The following is a 27528-nucleotide window of genomic DNA, read 5'->3' on the forward strand; positions in this document are numbered from 1 at the left end:
TACTGGAGGAATTACATTGATTTCTTGTTAATGCACTGTTTCCCAAACATGATCTCAACACAGGTTTTAGACAGCATATTCTTTACAGACTAAGTACTTTTCTTTTTTTGCCTTTAGCTTTTTCTGACTTTTAAAAAAAGTTCACAGAGCAAGCAGAATTCGACCTTTGCTGCTTTATACACCTTGGAGTGCAGTCCATAAACACAATGCTAGCTCTGCCCTTTTCAAGGGCACTCTGCCCGGGGTGCAGCACAAAACTGCCCTAAGGACGGCTGAATCTAGGTCCAAATCTTGCAACAAACAGCTTCAAGAATAAATCACAACCCTTTTTATCTCATATTTTTGATCATTCTTTAAGCAGCAAATGCCTGGAACACTTGCAGTAAGTCCTGCAGAGGACATTGGTGAAAGTTAAGTAGAACTACATGTATTTTGGACAATGAGTTTATGATACACGGGGATGAAGACATTACTCTTCTTTTTGAACTGCCCATTATACCACTATGTCTAAACATCAATTGCTGTTGTCCAGAGGAAGGTAATTTACCTAAAGATAAATCTAACAGCCTGTGATCAGCAAGTCATCAGCTCAGTGTTAAATTAGATTCTCGAGTTTATTTCTGCACTGTAAGTTTTGCAGTATCACAGTCATATGATGCCAAAAAGCATTTCTTGTCATTTGGCTAAAGGAAAGTGAGTGTTCCCCAGTAAAGAGCTTCATTACTGAGTCCACTAACAGTGCATCCAACAAGCAGGCCTTGTGCTGCTTGAATCATATCTCATGCATAGTTAAATACCAGCATTGCTCATTTAGCCTCTCATTTGCTTCTGGTTCTAATAAGCCAAGCACTAAAGCTGATTTATAAAATTGCACTCACTCAGTATGAAACTTGGCACAATAGTCCTTCTTTCTCAGGGCAGACAGAGCCTGGCATAACAACAGATTTCCAGCAATCAATCAGAAAGATGATATACTGTCCTACCATACCAGGCCTAGCTAAACCCCTGAGCTCCCTGAACAGTATGTGGAGGTGCAGCAGATCCTCTGCTGACACTTTTCTGATGCAGCTTTCAGAAGACAGAACCTTGACTCAGCTTGAAGACAAGAGAACAGAGCAAAATCAATAGCACTGTTCCTGGTGCTGGATGAAACACTGCCTATAATGACTTCGAATGTCTTATCTGTACATCTTGCTGTCTGAAGAGGCCTATTTGGAAACAAATAATTGCTGCAGGACTGGGAAGGGGCATCAAAGCAGCTACCTCTTGTACTTCCCTGTAGGATTTGACTTCAGATTCCTGTCCACTTCAGATTCATGGACTCCTCTGCTTTGAAGAGCCTCCCCAGGCATTCCCAGGGGCACTTGACACATGCTGCCACTTCAGGACCTCACACAGCCAGTTCCCTTAGAAAGGAGGGATCCTGCTCTGCTTAGGCTAGAGAAAGAAACCAGTCAATAGAGAAAGAAAGCAGTCAATATCCAGATCGATGCTCCCAGACAGCCGCTGCCTCTTCTCCCTTGGAGGAGTTGGTCAGGAGCCAAAGATGCAAAGGTCTCTTGGCCTCTGTGTGTCACCCATGACTAAGCAGGTCCTTTGGAAGGCCACAGGACTCCAGGCATGGATTGTTAAGAAGCAGGCTGAGCTGGTGAATCACTGGGGGAAGCGGTCAGTGCTCTCCCCCTCAGAAACACTGCCTGTGTTTCCATGCCTGCACACAGTGCCTGCCTGTGATGCTAAGTGCTAAACGAGTGGAGGCATCCAGGGTAGATTCTCAGCTGGAGGACTTGGCTCTGATGCAGTGCTCTGCTAATGCAGCTCTTCTCTTTTTGCTGCCAATGATAGCTCTGTAAAAATTAGCCTGAAAATCTGTACACTGTGCTGCATTGTACAGCACAGGTGCACCTACCTCTGGGAGTGAAAAGACGAGCAGGCTTAGAATGGAAGAGAATTGCAGAAGCCCCCATTTCTGCTGCCACCTGGGAGTACAGAAACATTGCTTCCTAAAGAAGCTTTTACTTGACTGCTAAACATCCTTTTAACCAGGCCATTTCCTAAGCACACATTTAAGAAGAGAGGAAGCTGATCAGAAATGAAAATACTCTAGTCAAAGACCCAGTAATGTTCCTGGCCTGTCAGGCACAAAAACCACTTTAAAACTTCATTTCCAGTTGAAATTGAACCTGTGTTTCAGATGGTCCTAGACTTTTATTTAATATCAGAGGATAGAAACTTTCTATGTATTTACGTATAATCAATGTTTTGGTTATTACTGAACTGTAGGCCAATATTATTAAAAGTAACACCAACAGAACTTGGGTAGTAATTTTCCCTACTCTATATTTCCAAAACAACTTCAATCAGAAGATGGTACTACAGGACTATCAATTTCAGAATGAAAGATGCTTCCACAAATTGCTATTATTTTATCAGTTTGCAAATAAGTCTCAGCTAAATGAGCTATTTATTGCTACCAGTGCTATTCTGTGCTCTGAAATCCCTGAACAGGGAATCATGGGTGTTCTTTTTCTTCTGTATAAGAACAAATTAAAGAAATTAGAGGATTCATATCTTTATGGACAAATAAGATTCAAAGTTTAAAACCATATGAAATAGAACACAGTTTTCCTAGGCATTTTGGTAAGTATGGTTTCAACTGAATAATTTATAATTGTTTCAATGCATATGTAGTCCTCTTATGTATATTCTACTTACTAATGAAGTAACTACATAATTAATAACATGAAGCTTCTTCACAGTTTTCAGTTGTTACCTCTCAGTTATGGCACAGAATGAGACCATAGGCATATGAAAATGCTCAGCTGAAGAGCTGATGAGAGTGAAAATTAGCCCCCATTCCTGCAGCTGCTGCCTGTGGAGGCACAGTGATTCGCTATTGTAATATTGCTTTTTGCTGTAAGATTACTTTTTTTGAATTTTTATGGACTTTCAGCTGTATGAGTGCAAGATGAGGCAGCTTTTCAGAAGGAAGTAAAAAGAGGATGGTGTAGGCTGTATTGAAAGTAGAATCTAGGGAGGGAAGCAAGCTATTAGTCATTTACAGGGCAGAATGCTTGATGGGCCAAACACTCAATAAAACAGAGTCAGTAACATCCTAGTCCTGCTCTGATTCTTACCTTCTTTTTCTCCACCACCGTCCTTTTATGTCTGGATAAGCTTTCTCTAGTCTTCTTCATGTCTCACTCTTTCCATGGAAGTTCTTTCATTCTTTTAAATTGCATGTGCTTTGCTCCTTCTTAAAGCTGCCTGCTTTTCTTTGACTGTCCTCCCTTCAGTGCTGTCTCTCTGATGAATGTAATCATGTCTGCCTCCCTAATTTTTGTGTGAGCACTTCAGCAGCTTTCCTTTCCTTTGATTATCTCTGGTCTTTTTTTCCCTTCTTCCCAAAGAATGGGAATCTTGGGGACTTTTTTCTACCACAAAGCCTCTTCACCATCTCCTCAGCCCCTTCCACATTTTCCTTACTCCCTTCTGCAACTGCATTTTCATCTTTTTATGTAAGTGCCCATGCATTTCTCCATCTAGGTGCTGGATAAGGAGCACACCAAAAACACTTGCATGAGTTGTTCTTTCCTCTCCACACACTAGCCAAATGAGAATTATGTAGTCAATTTTTCAGTGACTCGAGGAAACTTTGCTTGTTTTGGTGACATGGCAGCTGGGTCAGGGATGCCAAAGCATCCCTGTAAGTGGCAGCCAGGACAGACACAGTATCCAGTGCCAGTAGGTGGCCAGAGGAAGCAGCTCCTTGTATTGCTCAAGCAGGTCTTTAGTGCCACAGGGTGGTCTGTAGTGACCATCTCCACAATGCAGTTTTTTTGCATTATATGTGTTGCTGCTTAATGGCCATTTTTCTTGGAAACATTAGTAGAAATTTAGATGTGAGAAAACAAGTGAATATTCCATGCACTTCCAGTTCCCACTGTTAATTGGCATAGTGCCCTATCCCCTCCCTCCAGAACTTGCTGATTTCTTGTCCCCACTCTTCTCTCTGTAATGCACTGAGGAGCAGGCTTGATTTTACATTGACTTTGCTTATTTTCCTTCTTTCTTCTCAAATTTCTTTAAACTTCATTTTTTATCCCCTTTCATATGACAGCAAGAGTGTCCAGCTCCAACAGAAAAGGCTCGTGGCTCTGTTGAGGTGACAGCAAATGAGGCTTGCATGACTTCTCTAACTGCCTGGGAGAGGAATTTCCTTTATGCCAGTTGCTCCCAGGCCTGGTCACAGCAAAGGCAGGTCCTGGTGGCTCTGCAGCACCTCAGCCATTGCAGCTGCTGAGAGGCTCTCCTGTTTTCCAGAAACCCCCTGGGTACTCTCGGGTATGGCACGGTGCATTTGGTCTCTGCAGCCAGGCAGAGCCAAACAGGGCACGGGAACAGCGTGTCTGCCTTTCCTCTCCTGTTCCAGCCCCTGGAGCTGCAAGGAAGGCTTGCATGATACAGTTATGTTCCCCTTCTGTCTGTCAAATGTCTCATCTGTACATCTTGCTGTCTGAAGGGGCCTATTTGGAAACAAATAATTGCTGCAGGACTGGGAAGGGGCATCAAAGCAGCTACCTCTTGTACTTCCCTGCAGGATTTGAGTTCAGATTCCTGTCCACTTCAGAGTCATGGACTTTTGTCCTTGCCTTCTCTGCTTTGAAGATCATGCACTCCACCTGCACCTAAATATTCTCTGTTTTGCCCATCTTAAGCCCAAATTCTTTCTCCTCCCCCCTGCTTTACACCAGTCTACATTTACATTGTGCCTAACATTTATGCCTCATTTGTGTCACTATAAAACAGAAGAGAATCAAGCCTTACATGTGTAAACAAGAAATCCTCAAAGACACAGTAGCATTTCTACCCACTTTAATTTTCTTTTCTTGTAAGTAAACGATAATTTTAAAAGCCTAATTAAAATTGATCTAGATTTTTTGAAACATTGAATGATGTTGCCCTAAATCAAAATTATAGCAGCTATCTTTTTAACAATCATGAGATTGAAGAGAAAGAAAATAACTGTCAAAACAGCTAAAAAATATTATCAATATTGGTTTGCTGGCTCAGGAAACAATACCAGTCTTTGAACTGCAGAGTGGTATATTCTTATTTGGATAGGTGGCTTGCAGCAATCCAAGAAATCTATCCTACTGTTCCCAGAAGGATAATGTCACAAAAGCTAAACCTCAGCATGGCAGTGGCAGCAGCCTAGGGCAGGACTCACTGCAGGCTACATAGAAACAAGAGATCATCTACAAATCCTGCCAGAGCCGAAGGAAGAAATTATGAGCATTTTTAGGTTTCATGTATAGAGGTGAAGATGGAGGAGAAGCAGAAGGAAAAAATACAACTCTCCACAGTCCCAAAATTGAGTCAACTGTAAGCAAAACTTTAGGTCACAAAGTAGCAAAACGTAGAATATGTTTCCTTTTCTACGGTGACACAAAAAACTCAAACTCCCCCATCCAAAACCCAACAAACCAACAAAAAACCCCCAAACCAAAACACTCCCCCAGCCCCTGTCCCCCCACCCAAAAACTATATTTTAGAACATACTGGGCAACATAATTAGCTAGGAGACACATCTGTGCCTTTACTTACATATGAACATTAGTATATACTAACACTCAAGAAAATGTATTTTTACAATGAAGAAAATTAGTGCAGTGACAATTCTTTATACTAAGGAACACTCCTGTAATTTTAAATGCTTTTAGACCTGCTGCCCTAAACCAGCTGTCAATGCATTTTATTTGAAATATTGAAGAAGCTGTTGTCATTCACTGAAATACTTGCCAAAGTAGACCTTGCCTTCCCGTAAATGATAACTTTTAATGCTGCTAATGAAGTCATGTTCTGCTAATGCATTTGATATTTTTCTTGGAGTGAGAACTAGAGCTTTCTAGCTCTTTCTACAGACTGCATTTCAGTCTGTAGCTGTTGTGCCATCCTTTTTGATTTTTATAGCTACTTCTAAGTTGTAGAGTAGCCATTAAACTCAACTGCAATGACAATTTTGGAAGATACTAATATTGTATGCTGGAGATAATTCACAAAGCCTTTATTACTTGAGTGCTTAGAAACAGAGATGCACTGTAATGCCTAAATCCCACAAAAGCTGATTATTTTCCTCCTGAGCTTCAGACACAAATCAAGAAAATGCATCTGAATATGAGGAAAGGAGCTGCAAAAACAGGATTGCTGAAAACATTGTCCTGGGCTACATATCTTTATCCCACATCCTATTTATGAGTTCTGAATTACTAGGGATCATTACTTAAAAAAAAAAAATCCATCACTGCATCCAATCTGATGTACTAATGGAATCATTATTGAAATAATTTATATGCTGCAGACATTAAATGTCTTATTATCTAAAAATTATCTTCTATATCTTTATCTTCAATAAACTGCGAAGCAGCAAGAGACTACACACACACACACACACACACACACACATACACATATATATATATTTGAGATAGTAATCAATAAGCAAACAGCAGAGCAAAACAAAAAAAAGACTTCATTCAAAGAGAATGGAGAAATAACTTTTTCAGAAGGAGCTGGGCTGGGGATGGTGGAAAGTTCAGCATCCATTCACGGTAGACAAGCTCATCCTGAATGGACTATTTAATGCTGGATAAATTAAGCATGAAGAGTTGATCCCTCTAGGGATATAAAGGACATAAATCCAGGATTCCACATATAGGAAGCCTTTTTAACCAGAGTTTTTGCTTCAGTCATTAAATTATCTTTTCTTGCTATATGACATTCAATGCAAGAGCAGCAAAATATTCATGTCTGTGTAATTATTGGGCTGCCTCCTCTATGTGTTCCATAACATGGACTTTAAGCAAGAATACAACTATTGACCTCTAAGCCTTTCTGAGACAGACTTTGAAGCTACAGATAAACAATTCAGGAAAAGACACAGAATCACAGAAGCAACGCTGAAAGACAGAAGCCAACCTATAAATAATATTTATATTTTATATATATATATTTATAAAATACATATAATAATAATATATTATATATAATATTAATATATTATATATAATATTATATATTATACTATATATAATCTTATATATTAATATATATGAATAATATATATATATTAATAAATATTTATAAATAAACAAACAAATAAACAAACAAATAAATATGCATGCACACCAGCCTTGCAAGACCCTATTGAGATGCCTTAATAAGTGGTGTTTACATGTGAAATTACCCCATATGAGGTTTTAATTTTGGTTATGGTGGCAGGGAAATAAAACCAAGGCAGATATGGAGAGTAAATCCTATCCAATGAAGTCTGGGTGTAGGAGCCAAATTTTAGGCAGACGTGGGACACACGTCCACACTGATTTAGTCAACACCTGCAATGTTTTAAGACCCTGGGTTCCCTGAGACTGACGAGAAATAAAAGTCAAGTTCATACTGCTTGAAATAATAAAAAGTAATAATAATAATAAAAAATAAATTTTAAAAATAATTATTAATTGTAATTAAATTAGTTATAATTAAATTTATTTAATTAATTATTAATTATAATTAATTAAATAATTATTAAAATAATAATTAAAATTATTATTTTTAAAATAATAATTATATAAATAAAATAATTAAAATTATTATTATAATAATTTAAAAATTTAAAATAAATTAAAAAATTTATTATTTATAAATAAATTTATAAATAATAAAATAATAAAAGTCAAGTTCATACATCTGGCATGCTTTATACATGCTGTGTAGACTTCCTGGCACTTGCATTTTCTGGAATTATTTATTGGCAGGTTCCCAGTCTCATATATGCATTAAAGCACAAGAAAAAAGCCCCAGCATTTCTGAACTCACCAAAGTCTATTAAATACTTAGAAAATGCTTACAGTGTTATGTAATTCCTTCAAAGCCTGGCAAGACAGAAAAATTCCACCTACTTGCAAAATTTAGACAAATGTATATTTTCCCACAGCTAGAAAGTTCAAAGCATATAATTTTACAATGGTAAGTGGATACCACTTACCACTATGAGAATAGTGAAAACTCTTCCATTTATAAAATAAAACCCCTGCACCCCTTAAAACTTGCAACAGAAAGAGAGAAAGTCACAAGACTGTACAAGCTCAGACTGGCTCTACCTACGTTTACTGGAAAAGATGGGTAGGTAACAAAATAGGGGACTTGTTACTTAGGTAACAAAATAATGGGACTTGCTTTAAAAGGTGCTTCATGAAAAGGGACATCTCCTTCTCTGTGATTGGAAAGACACTGCAGGCATGAACAAATCACAGGACAAAAAGAGAGTCCCACTCATATGGATTACATCCACAGCTATGGGAAAAAGCTCTATACAGCAGTCAGAGCTCATGAGCACCTCTTTCCTCTTCCACCCTCCATGTGTGTGAGAGAGAGACAAGGCCCTCAATTAAATAAAAATAAAAGAAAAATTAACAAGCTGTTGTGTTTATGCAGAATGTCTCCTAAAACAGCTTAAACCAAGCATTTGCTAGCTGAATGTTTTAGCAATCACTATAACTATATATTTGATTCCCTGGAAAAATGTGGCTGTAATAGCTGTAGACAGCAAAAGAAAACAGGATGGGTCACCAGAGGATCAAACATTTCAGAATTTCAGTGATATTTGCTTGTTTTTATATGAAAGTCCAAGTTAAAGATTCTCATTGTGCTACTATAAAGCTTTTGCTTAGAATTAAGCACCTGTGCTACTGAAAGTTAAGAAATCTGCCTCTGAAACCTTTTCATGTCAAGTGCTGTCATAAAATGTACACTTTATTATTACTTTCAGTGAAGTTACAAGCTCTTGTATTACATTAGGTCCACAAATAAAGAGAAATTGAGCACATGATGTGCACCAATAAACTGAATATGTGCAGATGAAATAGTAAGAAATACTCACCCAATAATTACCCTGTATTTGAAGTCCCTCAGGGTCAAATTCAAGCACATAGAAAAATAGGAAAATAAAAGAAAAGCCCTTGTGTTTATGTTTTTATATTCTTCTCCTACGAGGAAGGGACTGGCTGGGCCTTTCAAAGACTCTCTAAATTAAAACCTATTAGTAGCTCTTGCAAAACAAATGAACAAGCAAACAACAAAGAAACAAACAACCCATCCAGGAAAAAGAAATTAAAAACACTCCCAAATCTTAGAAGACCTTACAGAAAGTGAGGATCCCAACACTTTCAGTTAAAGCAGATGAGCAACTGGATTGCTCCAAAGGCCTGGAGAAATGTAAAGATTTCTGTTCTTAGTGATCCTAAGATCCTGTGCTGTTCTTTAAAGTAAGAACCAAAATCTGTAACCCTAAAATGAAAAAGAAAGGATGTTTGGAAATTTAAAGAAAATTCCCCACACCTGGAAGACCAGTGGAGACTGCCCCCCCTTTTGAAGAAGTCAAACCAGTGTCTGTGACCTGGTTAAAGTTCCCGCTGCAGCCATGCAGGAAAAGAAGCTGAACTGAGAGGATGTGAGAGGCAGCAGACATTGTTGGTAATGGGCAGTGGGAAGGTCAAGATTAAAGATAAATCTGGGTGGAAAAGCATCTCTTGGCACACCACCCCAAACTGCAACCACAGTGCAGAGACTGACAACAGTTTCTATCTCTCCCTCCATCCCTCACCCTTTTAGCCACAGTAGCAGAGGGCATGGCACCCAGAAAGGCTTTCTAGAGCTGCAGCAACAACCCTCCAGCTGCCAGACTCCAAAATGTCACAGGTGCAAATTTGGGACAGTGCTGTCTTTGGGTCATGGTGTGAAGCCCTGGCAGGGAATTATCCCAGCTCACTCAGGCAGCAGGGGAAGCCTTCATGGGGACCTTTCCCTCTCCTGCTTGCCTGGCAATAGCACCAGTTGTATACACAGCACTGATTTGATTGTATGAGAAAAATAGAACTAACTGCTTTAGCAAAGGAATAGCTTTCTTGAAATCTTGAGATGATAAAAAAAGATTATTGGAAACCATTTTCTGAGAGAAAAACATAAATTTGGCTAACCTGATCAGTCAGAGCATCAGCCTGCACTACCTAGAAACTGAAAACTGCTGTTAAAGAGCCAGACAGGCAAAGAGCCAGACAGATGGCACTGCAGTAGATGTGGATTCACTGGGCTTTTTATCTTCACTTCTGGAGACTTTCATGATGACTTGACTTTCAACTGCATTCTGGATTGGCACAGAGCAGCTCAGAGAACTATCATCCTTAAATTTAAAATAAAATATATTGGCAGTGTAAATGTAATTTAAGCCAAGCTCCCCATCAATACCTTTTATATATTCTGGCTAGGGAACAAAGGCTCTTTTTCATGCTGATTCTACTGTATAACTTCTCTCTCCTCTGCTAGAGCCCATCTTGTTACCTTTTTATCTACAGAATGTTCACTGCATTTACTAAAGATTACTGACCTGTACTTTTCAGGTAAGATGTGAAGCTGGAGCAAAATTTAAAGCTATGCCACCAACTGCAGTGTAACTCAAGCATATTGTGTGAGTGGGGACATTAGGCTTTGGTGTTCCTGAAGAATCAGAGCTGACAGCCCCACAAAATATCATTTGATGTGTGCACTGAGTAAACATCACACCATTTCTCAGCTGGCTGACTTGCTAACGTGGGGTATATATCAGTAAAACTAGTGGAAGTGAAGTGCAGACTGCTGGAGCCAGGTGGCCTCAACTGGATGACTTCAATTAGCTGAAGCAAAATTAAATGCATCCAACCAAAGAGATACTCACTGAACACATACACCCACTCCCTCTAAAACTTCAGTTGAAGATACACAAGTTCAGGATTTGTTGCTTCTGGGTTTCCACTGCTTTTCTCCTCATTCTGCAATAGGTGAAAGCACAGGTGCATTCTTTGTCCCTGTCGAACATATAACATGTCACCCTGCACTAACCTTGTTTAATTTCCACTTTGCTTCCCCTTTCTTTGCTTCATTTGTGTCTTCTTGATTTCCATCCTATGATCCAGTTCATTTGTAGAAGACTACCCTATGTTTTTGATAGATTTTCTGATGTGGAAATATATTTTATCTGCAAAGCTCTGTCTTTGATTGCATCTCTCTTTGAGGAGTTTTTTCTGATGTGTCACTGGATGCTGGTACAGAGAGAGATGTCATCTTTCTGAGAATTCAGAGTGACAGCAAACACATATATGAGCTAAATTTTTTATGTCTGATCAGACTGCTCCTGGTAGAGTTAGCCACTGCAAAACAAGCTTAACTTGAGACATAAACATTGACCATGAACTGACAAGACAAAAGGCAGCATGGTCTTTTGAAGAGTTGCAAAGGCTTCACGATCAGGCATGTGCCAGAAAATCCATACTGATAGTTAAATTAACATTGACATCCTCATAAGAAATATCTCTGCTAAGTAAAATTCTCACTAAATGTTAGAAATCTTAGTTTTCCTAGGATCTTATATAGAATCAATGCAAGTATTTAGATACACATGTATTGTAAAACATCATGGTTTTCGAGGCAATTTGAGACTATCACCGAACACCACCCATAAAGCAGTATTAAAAACAGACTTAAAAGTGCATTTTTGCTTACAAAAGTCACAATGTTTCTGCCTAACAGCTAGTGGAGAAACTATATTACCTGTATAGCCATTTCATGCTTAATACTTCAACTGATGACATCAAAGTGAGCTCCAGAGTAGGAACAAAGCCAGAATACGCATTAGAGATTGCCACCTTTGATTTAAGATTCTTTTGAGCAGTTAGAAAAAAACATTTTGCTTCCTAGCTGAATCTTTTACCATTTGAATAGGTTGAAATTTAACACAGACTATTTCAAACTTGAGCACGCCTGATGAAATATAAAACATGAATTGGTTTAAGACTTCGGAATAGCACAGACTTATTGCAGACATATCACTGTATTTAGCTGGATAGTCACCTCCAGCATTTTTTTGCTGAGCACTTGCATTAAAAGTGCTTTGTGTACAAATGAAATTTGTCTTTCAAACTGAGGTTTTGTCAAAATTATTTTTAAGAGGATGATACAACTCTCCAGCTTTTTTGTACATTGGCTCCCTCTCCTGTTCATTGAGCGCAAGCAAGAAACTGATCAAGTGCAGCCAGTTAAAGACATTTCTCAGCACTTCCATTGTTGTTATTTGGAAGCATGTTTCTGAGGATCACAAGCAAAGATTTTTTTAGGTATCCAGTTGAAACTCAACATCTTTCAGTGAATTTAAAGCAAAAAAAAAAAAAAAATTGAAACTATGTAGAAGGATTCTTCAAGTCTTTACCTTTAGAGTCCACATTAGAGTTAAAGATGTACATTTTAGAGTACACTGCAGAGTTATGAGATGTATAAATAAAGACTAAATTTGAATAGTGAAGTACAAGAAGCTGCATGCAGTTCAGACATGAAAAGTATATATTGTAACAGTAACACATGAAATGAAGAAGAGTAAGACCAGATGGGAAAGCTAACCAGCGACATTTTGTCCATGAGAATTAGAACTAAAATTATTCACTATGGCAAAAATCTGTGGAATCAAAAATGTGGTACCTTTCCTGTAAAAATACCACTGGAAGGAATACAGACCTAATATCTAATATTCAGAGAAACTGTCCCTCTACTTGGCAAGGGCGAAGGCTGCACCCTGGGCCCCTCACTACAGGAGAAACACTGAGGTGCAGGAGAGAGTCCAGAGAAGGGCAACAAAGCTGGTGAAGGGTCTGGAGAATAAGACCTGCAAGGAAATCTGAGGGAGCTGGGGTTGGGAGTGTTCAGCCTGTAGAAAAGGAGGCTTAGGGGAGACCCTATCACACTCTACAACTGCCTGAAAGGAGGTTGCAGCCAAGTGAGGGTCAGCCTCTGCTCCCACGCAACCAACGACAAGAGGACATAGCCTCAAGCTGTTCCAGGGGAGGTTCAGGTTGGACATCAGGATGAATTTCTTCATGGAAAAGGGTTGTTAAGCATTGGAATGGACTGCTCAGGGAGGTGGTGGTCACCATTCCTGGAGGTGTTCAAGAACAACTGGACATTGTTTGCACTTAGTGCCATGGTCCAGCTGGAAAGGTCGTGGTCAGTCACAGGTTGGACTTGATGATCTTGGAGGCCTTTTTCAACTGAAATGATTCAGTGATTTTGTGATCAATAGCAAATAAACTGATTAAATAACTGGAAATAAAATGACAGAGTCTTATAGGAACCATGGCAAGGGATAGAGAAGTCTGATTTCCTTTCCTCTGTTCTCCAAACAAAAAAATCAACAGTGGAAGTAGAAATATGAGACACACTTCAAGGAAAGGCTGGTTACAGTCAATGTAGGAACACTCCTGCAACAAAATCTGGGTGGGTAAGAGCACCAGATCATTGAGGGTACTGGTGCTATATAGGTGACAACCATGATATTTCTAAAATGCAGTGTGTGTGCATCTTTCTTATCTGGAAGGACTACACATCAGGGAATGCTCATATAATCATGCTGTATCTCATACTAAAAAAAACCCTGAGGCATAGTGCAGGTAAAAGCCACATAAAACCACCTGCTTTAGTGAGCTCTTAAAAATTTAGAATTAAAAAACACCAATAAAAGGCAATGTCCCATATCTTAAGAACCATGAGACATCTTAAAAATAAATTGTCACCAGACACAACGGAATGGGGTCATCAGAAGTCAATTTCTGTGAGTTATTGTAAGGGTGAGAATACAGCTTGGTATTTCTGCTACAGCTTTTCATTTGAGTGCTTATGACCAGAAGACTGGTAGTGGGGTAAGACCGGGACAGCACAGACTTCCACACAAAAATATGCTTTAACATATAGAGGAAAGGGAAGATGGATCTGGAGAGTGGGTGATTCTGAAAGGAAAAAAGCAGTGGCTCATGTTGCATAAGCAAGCTGCATTGAACAGCTTTAACGAGATGTAAAACCAGCAGAGTAATGACTTCTGATCTCCACTGACAGGTTTATTTTTATCCAAGGCTGTTTAAAATTAATTAATTAAATGCATAAATAATCTGGAGAGAACACACCTCTCCTGCTCCCAGGTATGTGTTTTGAACACTGTGCTATAGTTAGTTCCTCTTTTGCTAATGTTTTCTTGGCTCTCCTTTTGCATAATGACAGCTTCAACAGAGGCATAGAGCATCTTCTTCCCAGAACACAGGTTCAGTTTGTTGGTTATTGCAGCCTTCTGGAAACTGAGGGTGTGAATCTGAATAGTGTTTCAGAAGCAAACATCACCCACTTCCTTTACCTCCTGTGACATTGAGCTCTAAGCTGAAAGCAATCATTCAAAAGGTGACCATCACTTTTTCTGTATTTCAGATAACAAGAGCAATCCTGGAAAAAAGCATGCAAGTACTCATATGCAAGCTCTAAATCATGAGCAGAGGGACAGCTACCTGGAGTCCTGACTCAGCAATTGCAGCACTGCAAAGGGGCAGGATTTCATACTCCTTCCCAGGGTTAACATGTCCTACTGCTAGCTCTGGGCTGCTCACCTCCCAGAACAACCTGGTTTTCAGGACATCAGCTTGAAATAGTTCAACTCATCCTGTATGTAGTAAAACAGATTTCTGTTGCCTTTAGCCCTAGATGAGATTTCAGGATGTGTTTTGGATAAAGGCCAATAACAAGGCTTACTATAGAGATAAATGTGTGCACTTCAATGGGCTTTGATATATGTGACAGACTAGAATATCTAATTATTACCTATTAGCTGGTTTTGTTCTCCCCTGTGAACAGAAGGAGAATAGTGTACCAAAAAAAGGAAAGCATTACAGAATCCCATACAAGACTAAATCTATCAAAATGAAGATCTTTATCTGAAGCAATTATTTACAATTGTACAGGCAGCAACAAATGGAACTTTCCCAAGCTGGTTGTAGAGTGGTTACACTAAATAAACAAAGCAGCTTCTGAATCACTATATTTCAATTGGATGTACAACTAATAAGTTTTGTAGCTTTGTAAGTATTCTACTTATTTGGAAGTCACCCTATGAAAAGGTGTGCTTTTGGATTTCACCTTTTTTCCAGTCATTAACTATCTTCATTCATTTGCATAACTATACGTGAAAATATCACAAGATCAGTTTCAAAGGCATGCCCAAGCAAAGCTGTGAACTAGTAGCCAAGCAGAATTTTTACAGGATGGTGCAATGTTTGGCAGTGGTGCTTTGATTCCCTAATTGGCAACTGTTAAGGAACTACTGAAATACCAAGTGTCTAGACTAGTATCACCTGTCAGAACGAAATCCACTAAACTTGGTAAAACAAAGGCAAACTCCACCCTCTACTCCATAATATAAACTAAGAACTAAAGCTTGATTATGTAATTGATCACGATGTCTCCTTCCCACCCAAGCAAGCCCTTGCATTAACACTTACTCAAGTGATAACCTAACCTCCTTCCAATATTCTTTGCTTATCCATTAGTAAAAACACCATAGTATTGTGTTTCTCCAGGGGCAAATGGCTGCTCCTTACCTACTACAAAACTTTTAAGCCATTGCAGTCCAGGGCTATATACATAGAAAGATGAAATTTTAAAGGTCTGAATGGTCTTTTTCCTAACATGTTATCAGGGATGCATGGTGAGTCTAAAATTAAATTTTCTCAGTCTTCAGTGTTATGTAGAAGTAACATTTGTCTTTGTATACACAGATAGAAGAGCCAAGCTAAATTGTGTCTTCTGCTTACTTTGGGCAAAGGATAACTCTGCTTCCTCCTTAAGTTTTTCTGATGATGGGTAACTTACTTGTTGCAAATTGTAATCTGTGCAGAAATTATCACACCTTACTGAAAAATCCTCTTCCCTAACTGATCTAGAGAAGAAACATGTTGTAAAGAAGAGCAGCTTGGCGGTCACAGTGTTCTTTCATAAAGGTGCTAACAGAACAAAGTGTCACAACTCTCCCTCTCCACCAACATCATCCTGCAAGACTGCAGAGCTGGGTACAGTTACATTCTGCATCTACAGATTCTGTATCATACTGCTCTATCAGGGTTTTGGCATGGAAAAAGCCTCAGTTCTGCATAGCCATAGAAGTGCTATGACAAACATCCCTTACAGAAATTGGAACAGCAATAAACTACAACAATTTGAAGTTTTCTGTTAACAAGATTTTAGTAAAAAAATTGCTGTTCTTTAATAGTGTATCCATAACTGCAAGAAATACTGTTTGCAGGTTAGTCTGGAGAGAAAAAATAATCACAACACATATGATAGCAATCACTGAGCCCACTGTTAGTAATCTTAGTTCTTTTCACTCATTTACTCTGAGTAACACTTTGCCATTCCATTAAGTACACTACTCCATACAAATCAAATGCAGCCCATCCTACAGCTTTTCAGTTGCCTTGAATTTTCTCCCATCTCACTCTGGAAGCATAGCAGAAAATGCTGTTAAACAGCACATCCCAAAGAGCTTTGCTGGCTCTGGTCCAAAATACTAACTTTGCCACATTTATACTTCCCCCACCAACTCAATTAGAATTTACCTTTTTCCACGTGGAGCTTTTTTTTGTCTTGTTTCCTCATGATGTAAATCTGGGCATGCAACTTTGCTCTGCATTCCCACTGTTTTTCACTTAATTTCATACACATACAGCAAGCAAGACTTTTAATTTTTTTTTTAAATTTACAGTATTGATTGCTCCACATTATGCCTTACTGTTGGTACACAGTAAATACATTCTTCTGAACAACTTAGTTATGAAAAAAATGCAGATAAAACATTAAAAATACTGCTTTACAATGTGCGAAACAGAACCTTCAGAAGTAATGGTGGTGGCTACAGCCAGGCACAGAGGAAAACTGCTTGATTTTGTATTTTAGTCTACCAGTACATTCATTCCTGCATCCCTTCATCTGAAACTTCCTGTAACAATGGATTCTAGGTGAATGTTTCTGCTGAGTTAAGATTAGGTAACTCTCAGCTTGGCCACTAGCACTCATATTCCCAGAACAGGATGCTTTCTCTTACACTAAGAATGGCTGTTATCAGATTTACTGAGCAAAGGGCACCAATAACACGTCAAAACTGGAGATGTTTCTGAAGGGGAGTTGTACTCTATAGGTGCATGCAGCTGTGAAAGTCTGGATGAATTAGGTAACATGCTTCCCCTAGATAAAAGACAAGTGGCTGGGCACAACTGGCAGTTCACAAATAGTACTTAAATCAGATGAAATGCATTTTTATCACAAGCCTTAGATTAATATATATTGCAACACCTAGCACTGATTAAATTTAGAAAAATATTATACTGGGATTGGGTTTCTTTTAATAGCCTTTGTTGTTTTGTTGTTAATGTAACATAAGATGAATGGCAGAAGATGCCAAAAAGCACCCTGCTTTTTGATGTTAAAGAGCTGAACTGTCAAAGCTATTATACTACTGATAATTACTCATTTGATTATTTACATATTTTTTAAACAATGAAGAGGCAGGAAATGTTTATTTATTTTTTTTTTAATTTTTATGATCAAGGATGACTGAACCCAATTACATAGTCTTTGTCAAGTTAATGGCTGCCAAATAAGAGTGTACTCCAGTGACCCACCATCAGCAAAGTTATTTGATGGGTGATTTTAAGGTTAGACACAGTACATGTAAAAATAGAAAGTTTAAAAACCAATCTCATCACAGACATTTCCATTGCCATCTCCTTTGTGAAATAAATAAGGCAGCAGATAACTTTTACTTTGCAGTGGCAACTTTGAGGTATGCTATTAAGTCTGCTCTCTCGTTCTTCTTCTTAATACCCGCGAAAATCATCTTTGTTCCAGGAATATACTTCTTTGGATTTTCCAAATACTCCATCAGAGTATCCTCACCCCAGGTGATACCTAAAAGAAGATAAAAAAACCCAACAGTTAACAAATTCAAAATAGCAATCACACATATTCTTGTCCTCTGCTCAATTTTTGGCAGATTGTTAAAATTATCACCAAGAACTGAGTATTTCTATCCCCTAAGGGCAGCCTTAAGTTTACCTTTGTTCTTATTAGCATCCGTGTAAGAGAAACCTTCGGCTTGCCCAGTCTTGCGTCCGAACAGGCCGTTCAAGTTGGGTCCAGTCTTGTGCTTGCCTCCCTTTTCAACCGTGTGGCACTGGGAGCATTTCTGGACAAAGATCTTCTTGCCTTTCTCGACGTCTCCCATTGTCAGTGCTAGACCAAGAACACACACACGAGGTCAGTATTGCAACCTCAAGGTCACCAACTGAGCTGAAACTTTAAAAAGCGTCCTGCAGGTTTACAAAACCACCAAATGCAGCAGGTGAATCTGGCAATTCTCCAGCACACTGTCTATCCTCAAGCCACAGCTCCTGGGCTTGAAGGTTATTATGAAACCACGAGACTACCCAAAAGGTATCAAGGTGATAAACACGCTTGAAGGGCAGGAAAAACGTTCCCTCGGACAAACTAATTGTTTAAAGGGTACGGCATTTAAAGGGTACAGCGACAATTTCTGAAGAACAAGTTGAACATAACTTGTACAACTGTACAGGAGTTTCCTAGTCGTGAACGACCTCGTGTAAAAGCACAGGACTCTTGGTAGACTTTTCCTTTGGAGCTGAAAAAGCTCACCAGCCACGCTTTTTAAATTTTTTTTCGCCCGGGGAGGGCCGGCGGGCACCCGGCGGTCACCGTGACCCGGGATGACCCCAGCGGTCCCGCCGGCAGCCACGCGTGAGGAGGCGGGAGGGCCCAAGGGCGCCCGCACCGCTCGGCTCCGGCGATACCCGCGCCCAGCCTGGCCCCGAGATTCTCCTCAGACATCCGCCCGCGGCGCGGCCACCCGGCCTCACGGTGACCTTCCGCGCAGCCCGGCCGCCGCCTCAGGCCGAGGCCCCGACAGGGGAGAACGGCCCTCAGGAAGGCCGAGAGCAACGCCCGCCCGCCCCACGTCCCTGCCAGCCGTCACCACCCCGCGGGGCCCGGCCGCCCGCCGCACCTGCCTGCCCGGCTGGCCCGCTGCACCCTCAGACACGGTGACCGCACACCCGGCACCTCCCGCTCCGTCTGCGCCCAAGGACACGCTGTACTCCGCCCTATGTAACCCGGCACCGCCGCAACCAACCCCTGCGCGCGCCCGCCGCCCGCCTCCCCGCCTGACAGCCAATCAAGAGCCAGCCTTTGGAGTGCTGATTGGTTACAATCAATGACGTCACGCCGCCGGCGGCTAGTGGGGTAGGTTGCGACCGGCGGGCCCCCGGACTTCCTTCCTTCCTGCCCCTCTTCCCTCCAATCGCGGCGGAATGACGTCAGACGTCCCTCTGCTGCAGAGGGGGCGCGCAGCAGCGGGGTGCCGGTGTTGCGGGCGCATGCGCACAGCGCAAGTGGAAGCAAGGGTCGCGCGGTGCCCTCAGCACGCGGCCGCGGCGGTGGGCGGGGCCTGGGCAGTGACGCGGCGGGAGTCGCGGCCGGGTGGTGGCGGCCGGGCTGTGACGGCGGGAGCGAAGGACGCAGTGACGGAACTGCAGCATTGGTGAGGGCGGGAAACGCCTCTATTGCCGAGTCCGTTCTAAGGAATGAACACCGCCGTGTCATTTACAGCACAGCACTAAGTGCAGTGCCCTGTCTTAAATATCGCCAAGGACAGCGACTCCATCCCCTCCCTCCGCAGCCCATTCCAATGTCTAATCACTCTTTCTGGAAGAAAGTCTTCCTGATGTCCAACCTGAACCTTCCCTCATGTAATTTAAGACTGTATCCTCTCCAGTCGCTGGCTGCCTGGGAGAAGAGGCCAGCCCTCACGTGGCTACAGCCTCCTTTCAGACACTTGAACAGAGGATAAGGTGTTCCCTGAGCCTCCTTTTCTCTAGGCTAAACACCCACAGCTCCTTTAGCTTTTCCTCACAGGGCATGTGCTCCAGGCCCTTCACCAGCTTGTCCATGAATTTTAAAAGCTTCTCCAGGGGAGCCAAGGGAATAATGATGTGGAAGTGTTGCAGTAGCCAAAGCGAGGGGAAATCCCCCTGGAGAATCTCCATGCCTGCCACCATGGCCCCACGAGGGGCTGGAGGGGAGTGGGCGTGGGGCTGGAGGGGAGCGGGCGTGTAGCTGGATCCTCCATCTGTGGGGGACACCAAAGCCACACTGCTCTGACAAAGACGAGAGGGTTATGGAAGGGACTGCCACTTAAAGGGATGGAAGCATCCCAAACGCCAGCCCACTAGACGTATTTGTCCTGGTTCAGGACACATTTTGGAGAGAACTCCCCAAAGGGCTTCTTCAAGGAAAGCAGATTCAATTGGCCCCTCCCCCCAACCGGTCCGGGAGAAAAAGACTTATTTGGAGAAAAGTGGAAAACCCCTGTTTATTAAACAATAAAGCTTAAACAATATTCATCAATAAAACTTTTTGCTGCCCTAAAAGAGATGACAAACTCAGAAAGTCCCCTCCCTGGGTTGCAGCTGAGCTCACTCTGCCTGTTGGGGCACAGGTATGAGCTCAATGAGGACTTCCTTTCATTGTGGCCTTCCAAGCAGAATTTGGATGGTGAATTCCAGACATGAATCACTGCCATCTCACTCTGCTTGGCAAGGAGGAGGAAGAGCTGTTGGAAAAGCCCAATGTAATAATGTACAGTGTTCCAAAGAGCTGAACTGTTTGCTTTAACTATGGACATTAAAACTGTCAGAATTTTCTACTGTCTGACATTGGAAAAGCATTTATTTCCTGTGCGTGCTTTTATGTTGTCCTTGAACTGGTATGGGTGTGCCCCTGTAATTGCCCATGGGGCAGGGCTCATGTGAAGTGTCTTCATGAAGCAGAAAGGAGTGAGGACTGTAAAAATACATCAGGGATTCCTCTGATGGCAGAATTTTGTAGATAATTCACAAGACCATTCAGAAATCATCACTCCCTAGTTCAGACAGTGCATTGCAAAGCTCATGGTGTCTAGAGCACAAAACACAGGTTTTGTGCATTTTTTAACACTTCATCACAAGGTATATACAAAATATGCATTCTTAAACTTTTAACAATTTATGCTGTTATCTTATTGACAGCTCACTGGCCACAGTAAAACTGTTTTGCTTACAATATACAGATAAATTAATGTATTTCATGAAGAGTGAGGAAATACGTGCAATGAAACCACTTTAAATCAGGATCTTGAATTCTGCTGTTGTTGCCCAACTCAAATCTCAAATCACGTCAGACTCCCATAATTATGAGGTTGACTGGAAAAATATTATTTTAAAGGCATCTTCTGTTTCTTTTATTTGCTGTTTGGTTTTGAACCTTCATGGCCTTTCACTCTTGTTTTTAGGCTTTTTATCATGATTGTAAGGACTGAGTTTCATTTATTAAGGCTTCTGTGTCTTAGATGATTCCAAGGGCCAGATGTAACTTAATATCACAAGACTCATGATAAAACCATGTCTCCTATCTCTGAAGAAGAAGGGAGCTGAAAGCACCCTTTAAGCTGCTCTAAGAAATTGCACCAGTGTAAATTCTTAAGCCTCTTTAAGCTCTTGTTGTGGACTGATTTGTGCTGACATCTATTCAGAGGTTCTCCCTTTCTTCATAGAACACAAACTTCAGGCATCTGTAGCTCTCATAATTTATGTTGCATTTTGCCTTTTAAATAAGTATGCTCCATTCTGAGAATTGCATGTTGTGTTTCACACTTAACCCTTTTGATGTGGAGGGACACTGTAGCAATATTTTTTCAGTTTTTTTTTCCAAGAAAAAAGAAGCTATTCTTGAAAACTGCAGCTTAATTCAAGACAACTGGATGCACTCATGTTATAATACTCTTTCCTGAAGGTGTAAATGATACAAACGGAGTATTAGTGGGTTCCCTTACTGTATTATTACTGGAAGCAGAGGTTCTGATATAACAAGATAGTAGGTTATGGGATGTGTTTTCACCAGCAAAAAGAGGTATCTCAAATGGAGAGGATTTTTCATATCTGTTTGAGCCCATTTGGGCATTACTAAGGGTGGATCTGGGGCAACACTGCAGTAAGAGGTTACTTGTAAGTAAAATAGAAGGTGCAGGAAAGGTGCCCAGTGTTTGGTTTTTTTCAAGATGCCCAGTGTTTGGTTTTTGAAGTGTTCTGTGATAGGACAGACTAATAGTGACATTTTTGGCTTCTCTGCTAAATGTGGCATCTGCAACATATGTTGCAGATATGTGTGAAATATATGTGAAATCCTGCATCTGACTTCCTGTGTAGGGCAGAGTATTCTGTGGGACTTCCAGAGGCAGCACTGAAGACAAAGGCAGGACTTTTCTGGCTTTGTGGGTTTGAATTGCTGGAGTAAATGAAGATGACTCGGGGTGCAATTTCAGTGCTCTATACTTTGCACACATTAACATTCATTAGACTATTTGCCTTGGTGTGGTTTGCCTAGAAGGCTCATATTTTGGTCTTTCAGTTATTCACTCTGGTTACACCTGGAATACTTTTTCCTAGCTCAGGCCATTACACACTGGAACTACAGTTATTTTGCAATCAGAATTCTGTGTGTAACTCTATGTAATTCTGTCCCAAAGGAAGGAAAAATAAACCAAATGTGTCAAGTCCATTATAACCAATAAAACATGCCAAAAGAGGCATCCAGATCTCCTTAAGAGAGACATTGCAAATGAAAGAAACAAGGTAGCCCTGAATTATGGACCTACACTGGAACTCAGGAGAATATGTGATTTTTTTTTCTCCACTCTGTGCTAAACTTCTGGTTTGGTCTTTGACAAATAACTTAGAACATACTTCTTATGGAAATCATCACCTCATCCCTGAGCAGCTTGACTACCTTGTTTTAATCCCCTTATCATGTGGAAATGGGACAACCCTGAGCTGTTGCTGGTTATCAGCAAACTGTGCCAGCACTGGGGAGTGTGTGATTTGTGCTGGAGTCATTGTGGTGTGAGCTGGTTTTAAGAAAGAGTTGGAGTTATGACCCGAGTCATAAATCTTACCCCATCACAAAGTACTGACTGATTTACACCATTATGATTTCTAAATTGTACTGAAGCAGTTCAGAAAACCTGCAGTTTGTTGTTTTTTTTGGTTTTTTTTTTTTTCTTCTTTCTTCTGATTTTATCTTTGCCTTTGGAATTGTTTGGGAGAAAGGTATATCTCTTCCCGGGTTTTTCATAGCCCAGTTTAAAAAGATAAAAGAGTTATTCTGGGCTGAGCTTGAAAAGTTTTTATGCTAGTATTATTCAGAAAGGAATATTCCACAGTGGCAAACGTATGGGTTTAGGGTTACTTCCCAACACTTCTATGGTACAAGTCCTGTCACTTGGAATATGCTGCTGGCCTTATGTTTATTATGTCTTTTACAGGCTATTCTGGGGGAAGACAGGAACCTGCACACCCAAACAGATAGGGAACAAAGTTGAAAAGCATTAGAGACTGAAAAGGAAATAAAAATGCCTGATGAATGGTGTGCCTCTAATCTCTACTGCTTGTTGTGTTTTATACAGTCTAAAACAGAGAAGCCAATTTTGCTACTGCTTTAAACAGTTGCAAGGGCAGTCTCTGAGATGCTGCAGTTCCTAAAGGTGACTGTATTCCTTCTTAGGACAAAGCTAAATATTGGCCTAACATCTACTTTTGTGTAATATTTTACCAAACAATTCTTGGTTTTATTTTAAGGACTGCTTTTAATAATTTCTTGTGGCAGTGTATTTATTTTTTGTGCAGTCATCTCTGACAATATTGTGGGTTTTTTTTTTAATGACAAGTGTTACATTGACTTGAGTATCTGGATTGCATTCAATGCTTAATTGCCATTATTGAAAAGGAAAAAGCTATTCCCACATTTAAAAGAACTGCCGATGTATTATCCCATTCCTATGTTATAAAGACAAATTATTTGGGAGTGGGACATGAAAATATTTTCCACAGCCAATGTATAGAGTGGCAGTTGAAAGAACTCATCTTGACAGAGGAAGGCAGAACTTGGAATTCTTTCTGCTGTTCCTGTGTTTTTGGAGAGTGAGTTTTGTGAAACTGTGAAAACAACTACTTGGCACTTAGGGACATAAGAATGTCTCTTAAATGCCAAGTAATGAGAATTGCCTGGCCAGGATGTTGTAGGTTCCACTTAGGCACAGGGTGAGGCAATGCTGCTCAGCATCATGATGAGCTGTAAAAAAAATTACAGGAGGCACAGGGAGAGACAGCAGTCAATCCAGCCAGAGTGGGAAGCAGAGTGGGAAGCTGGGAGATTGCCAAGCTTTCCTAGCTGAATCAATTGCACAACCATTATAATGCCATGGCTTACTGAGTAATAAATTTACTGATGAGTTTAACAGGTGTGAAAATAGCAAAGTACTTTGACCATTCTGTGATGCTGTGGTTCTAAGCCTCAGGCATGAAGATTTATTCAGCAGCCATTTATTGTATGATAAAATGTCCCCAGGACTGGGGTAGGTAGAAGTCTCTGTCATTCATCTGGCCTGGTAGATAAGGAGATCCAGGGTTCAGAGTCACTCTCTGCCACTTACAACAAACACAGACCCAAAACTGAGCACATTGACTCAATACCTGCCTTCACTGTGTGGAGATACAGGGTTGCCCTGCTCAAGCACTTGCCCCAGTAGCTGCCTGCAGACTGATAGATGCCACTCTTATCTGTGGGCTCACAGAAAAATAACCTTGGGCCTCAAAATCAGATGTGTGGGATACAACTGCTCTGTAATGAGATGATGATTTGATTCAAGTGTCACAACAAAGGCATCTTGTTTGCATGAGTACAGAGGAGTAGTGAGTGTGAAACATAAGTGCATGAAGTTGGGGTAATTTGCACTGAAGCATGGAATAGCAAGAAAGGACTGAATGCAAGATTTGTCCTAGGATGGGACTGCATCAACTTCTGGTTTACTAACAGAAAAATCATAAATCATTCTGAATCCTTATAATCCAGTTCCCATAATGAAAGTAGGTTAAAAAGAGAGGCGATTCAAGATAGCAATTTAGGGAAAAAAAAAAAAAAGAACTTTTTTAGTTCAAGGACAAAGTTAATTAAGTTAACCAAGAAGGACGTTCACATTTGAAAGATTCAGGACCCAGCAATTTTTCAGAAGTTCAGCTTTTGTTAAAGACATAACTGTTTCTTTTGGAGAAGAACTTCAGAATTAACTTTAGGGCTTCAAGAACTGAAAGGCAAATGAAAGGATATTCTTTTATCAAGTCCATTATGTTTTTAACTTTAGAGTTAGACTTATGCTGTTGTGGAGCCTGCCATAGTTTACTGGAAAGCTTAAAATAATAGAGGTATAGTTATTGTCCTTGAACATTGTCTAATTGCATCTGACAAAAAACATGCTACAATAACAGTAATTTTTACTGGCCTCAATTTCAACTTTTGAATGGGAAGTAGTTGGTCAAAACTACCCCATTTTCCATATATTTTTTTCTTTGTAATGAATGAAACAGTTGGAGAAAGTTTCTGGAATATCCTCTTTGGAGGGGATGACAATTAGTTACATTGATAACACATTTGCTTTGTGTATCTGTGGGAGCCAAAGATTACTGTCCTCTCACATGATCAGCTAGGATATAGTCTTCTGATTAATCCAAGCTGTAGAGTGAGAAGCACCTCTGCAACAGCCTAAATTCAGATATTCTGAGATTAGTCTCCAAAGCATCAACTTAGCCCCAAGAAAAGCTTAATTTTAAGAGTCCTTTCGTAAGGAGATTTGTATGGTTAGCTCTCATTATGTAATGATGATGTGCTAATTTAATGTAACCTACTAAAGCCTATGCAGTTCTTGTGTCTAAGTTTTCCAGACAGGAAAACATTGCTTGAAATATGAGCACTAGTGTGGTCCCAAGAGTCACATGAGAATCTTAAAAAGAAAAGCTTTGCTCGCCTTAGAATTTTCAAAGGAGAAACCATTTATAACATAAATAGAGATAAGGCCATAAACTGGTGATTTTCTATCCACTCTCTGACAGAAAGGGAATTGGTGTGCTTTGGCAGGCTTAATTCTTGGAAGTGTAAACCCAGCTCTCTGCAGAGCTGCGCGGCCTCTGTGTACAGCAGCAGCAGGAGCTGTGGAATGTGAAGCCTGACCAAGTCCCAAGACAGCACATTCATGGATTGTCTTCTTCCTAGAGAGGAAGTCACTCCTGCAGGTGGTGGAACACATGGGGTGTTTCTGTCAGTGGAGAGGTGGGTTTCCTCCCTGTAAGGATCTTATGCTTGTTTTGCTGCCTGTTGTGCCAAGTTTTCATGACTTTGGTCGCCATGTAATCACCTGGCTGGTAGTTTTAGAATCAGATTTTAATAGCCCAGCTTCATTGCTTCTTTTTACATCAGACTTCAGGTATGTGTCAAGTGTTCTATCAGACCAGATTAGGGGTTTAGTGCTGTTTCTGACAGTGATGAATGCTGGATATTTTGCAGACACAAAAAACTACCCAGGATGAGTTCATAATCCTAAAGCATGGAGTTTCAGAGCTCTGAGAACACTTAATCCAAACTGCTAGTGTGGATGATGTTTTTCTTATGCTGTTAGGACACGTCTCTAAGGCTTTTAAAAAAATGATGTCTATCCTTTTGCCTTCATCATATTCCCAGACTTTTTTGCTTTTTGTTACTTAGGAAGTGTGCTGAACAAAACTAAATGCAAGATATCCAAGTAACACTATATTCTGTACTAGAGGTAAAGCAAAAGGCAGGGGTCTGCATTTATTTTAAAATAATTGCTCCAGGAGGTAACAACCATCTAGAAACCCATTTATGGCTGAATTGTCTTTAGCAGATCTTTGCAGTAAGTTTCTTCATACCTCACTTTTAAATTTCAGCTGTTATTATGCTGCTTGGTTATTTTTGTACTAAGCCCTCTAGATGCTCTCCTGTACTCTCCTTGTGTCCTAATAAATGCATAAATCAGCTCTGTTTTAACAACTAAAAGTCTCGTTGTTTTTGAAATGTGTGAAGGTGGGATAGAAAGGGAGTATCCTCTCCTAACAGTCAATAAGGTCTCTGACTCCTGTCATGTCATTTTAGTTGTATCCTTTTGGCAGCCTTGGAGCCCTTTGCATTCTGAATACTTGCCCAGAAAATAGTGCACTGCTGGGGCACTGTGTCCTGGCTAACCTCCTGAGGACCTCACACATGAATAAAGTCATAGGTGATTTGTGCCATGATTCTTTGCTAGTATCTCTTTTTTGTAAGGGAAAGTTCACTTGATAAGGATTAGCTGGAAGCAAGGTTCTGTTTGAGCCTTGCATTCAGGGTAAGATCCTGCCAGTCTCCTGAACTCTGGTGATTTGCTTGAAGGGAGAGGGGAATATATCTAATTCCTTGATGGGACAGCTTAGAAGAATGCAATGAAAAAAATTCTCAATGAAAAGCACAATGGTATTTTGTTCCCTCCTCAGGTTCTCTTTAGGAAACAACTGAATAATTCCCCTTTTATTTGAGAGTTTAAAAAGCCCCTAATGAATGTCTGCGTGCTGTTTCTGCTTCTCTAATCCCCACTTGGCAGCAGCTTCTGAAGATATGCATTGAACCAATATGAGCTGTTCCTGAAAAAGCTGC

At 40.5% G+C, this 27528-nt stretch overlaps 1 protein-coding gene across 2 annotated transcripts; it reads right to left on the reverse strand.

The window, feature by feature from the left end:
- Window positions 1-16613: 16613 nt before the first annotated feature.
- On the reverse strand, window positions 16614-19116 carry CYCS (cytochrome c, somatic). Of its 2 annotated transcripts, none has more exons than XM_071429209.1 (3): window positions 18972-19116; window positions 18004-18180; window positions 16614-17856 (listed from the first exon to the last, which is right to left on the reverse strand). In XM_071429209.1, exons 2-3 carry the CDS (start codon window positions 18170-18172, stop codon window positions 17708-17710), a joined length of 318 nt encoding a protein of 105 aa, XP_071285310.1. In that variant the 5' UTR covers window positions 18173-18180; window positions 18972-19116; the 3' UTR covers window positions 16614-17707. The 2 variants fall into 2 exon arrangements, with proteins under 2 accessions (XP_071285310.1, XP_071285309.1); XM_071429208.1 differs by having other exon boundaries at window positions 18968-19107.
- Window positions 19117-27528: the final 8412 nt, after the last annotated feature.

This window comes from Agelaius tricolor, unplaced genomic scaffold (assembly GCF_023055355.1).
Source record: "Agelaius tricolor isolate 1412-34295 unplaced genomic scaffold, bAgeTri1.0.p SCAF_6, whole genome shotgun sequence".
NCBI lineage: Eukaryota > Metazoa > Chordata > Aves > Passeriformes > Icteridae > Agelaius > Agelaius tricolor.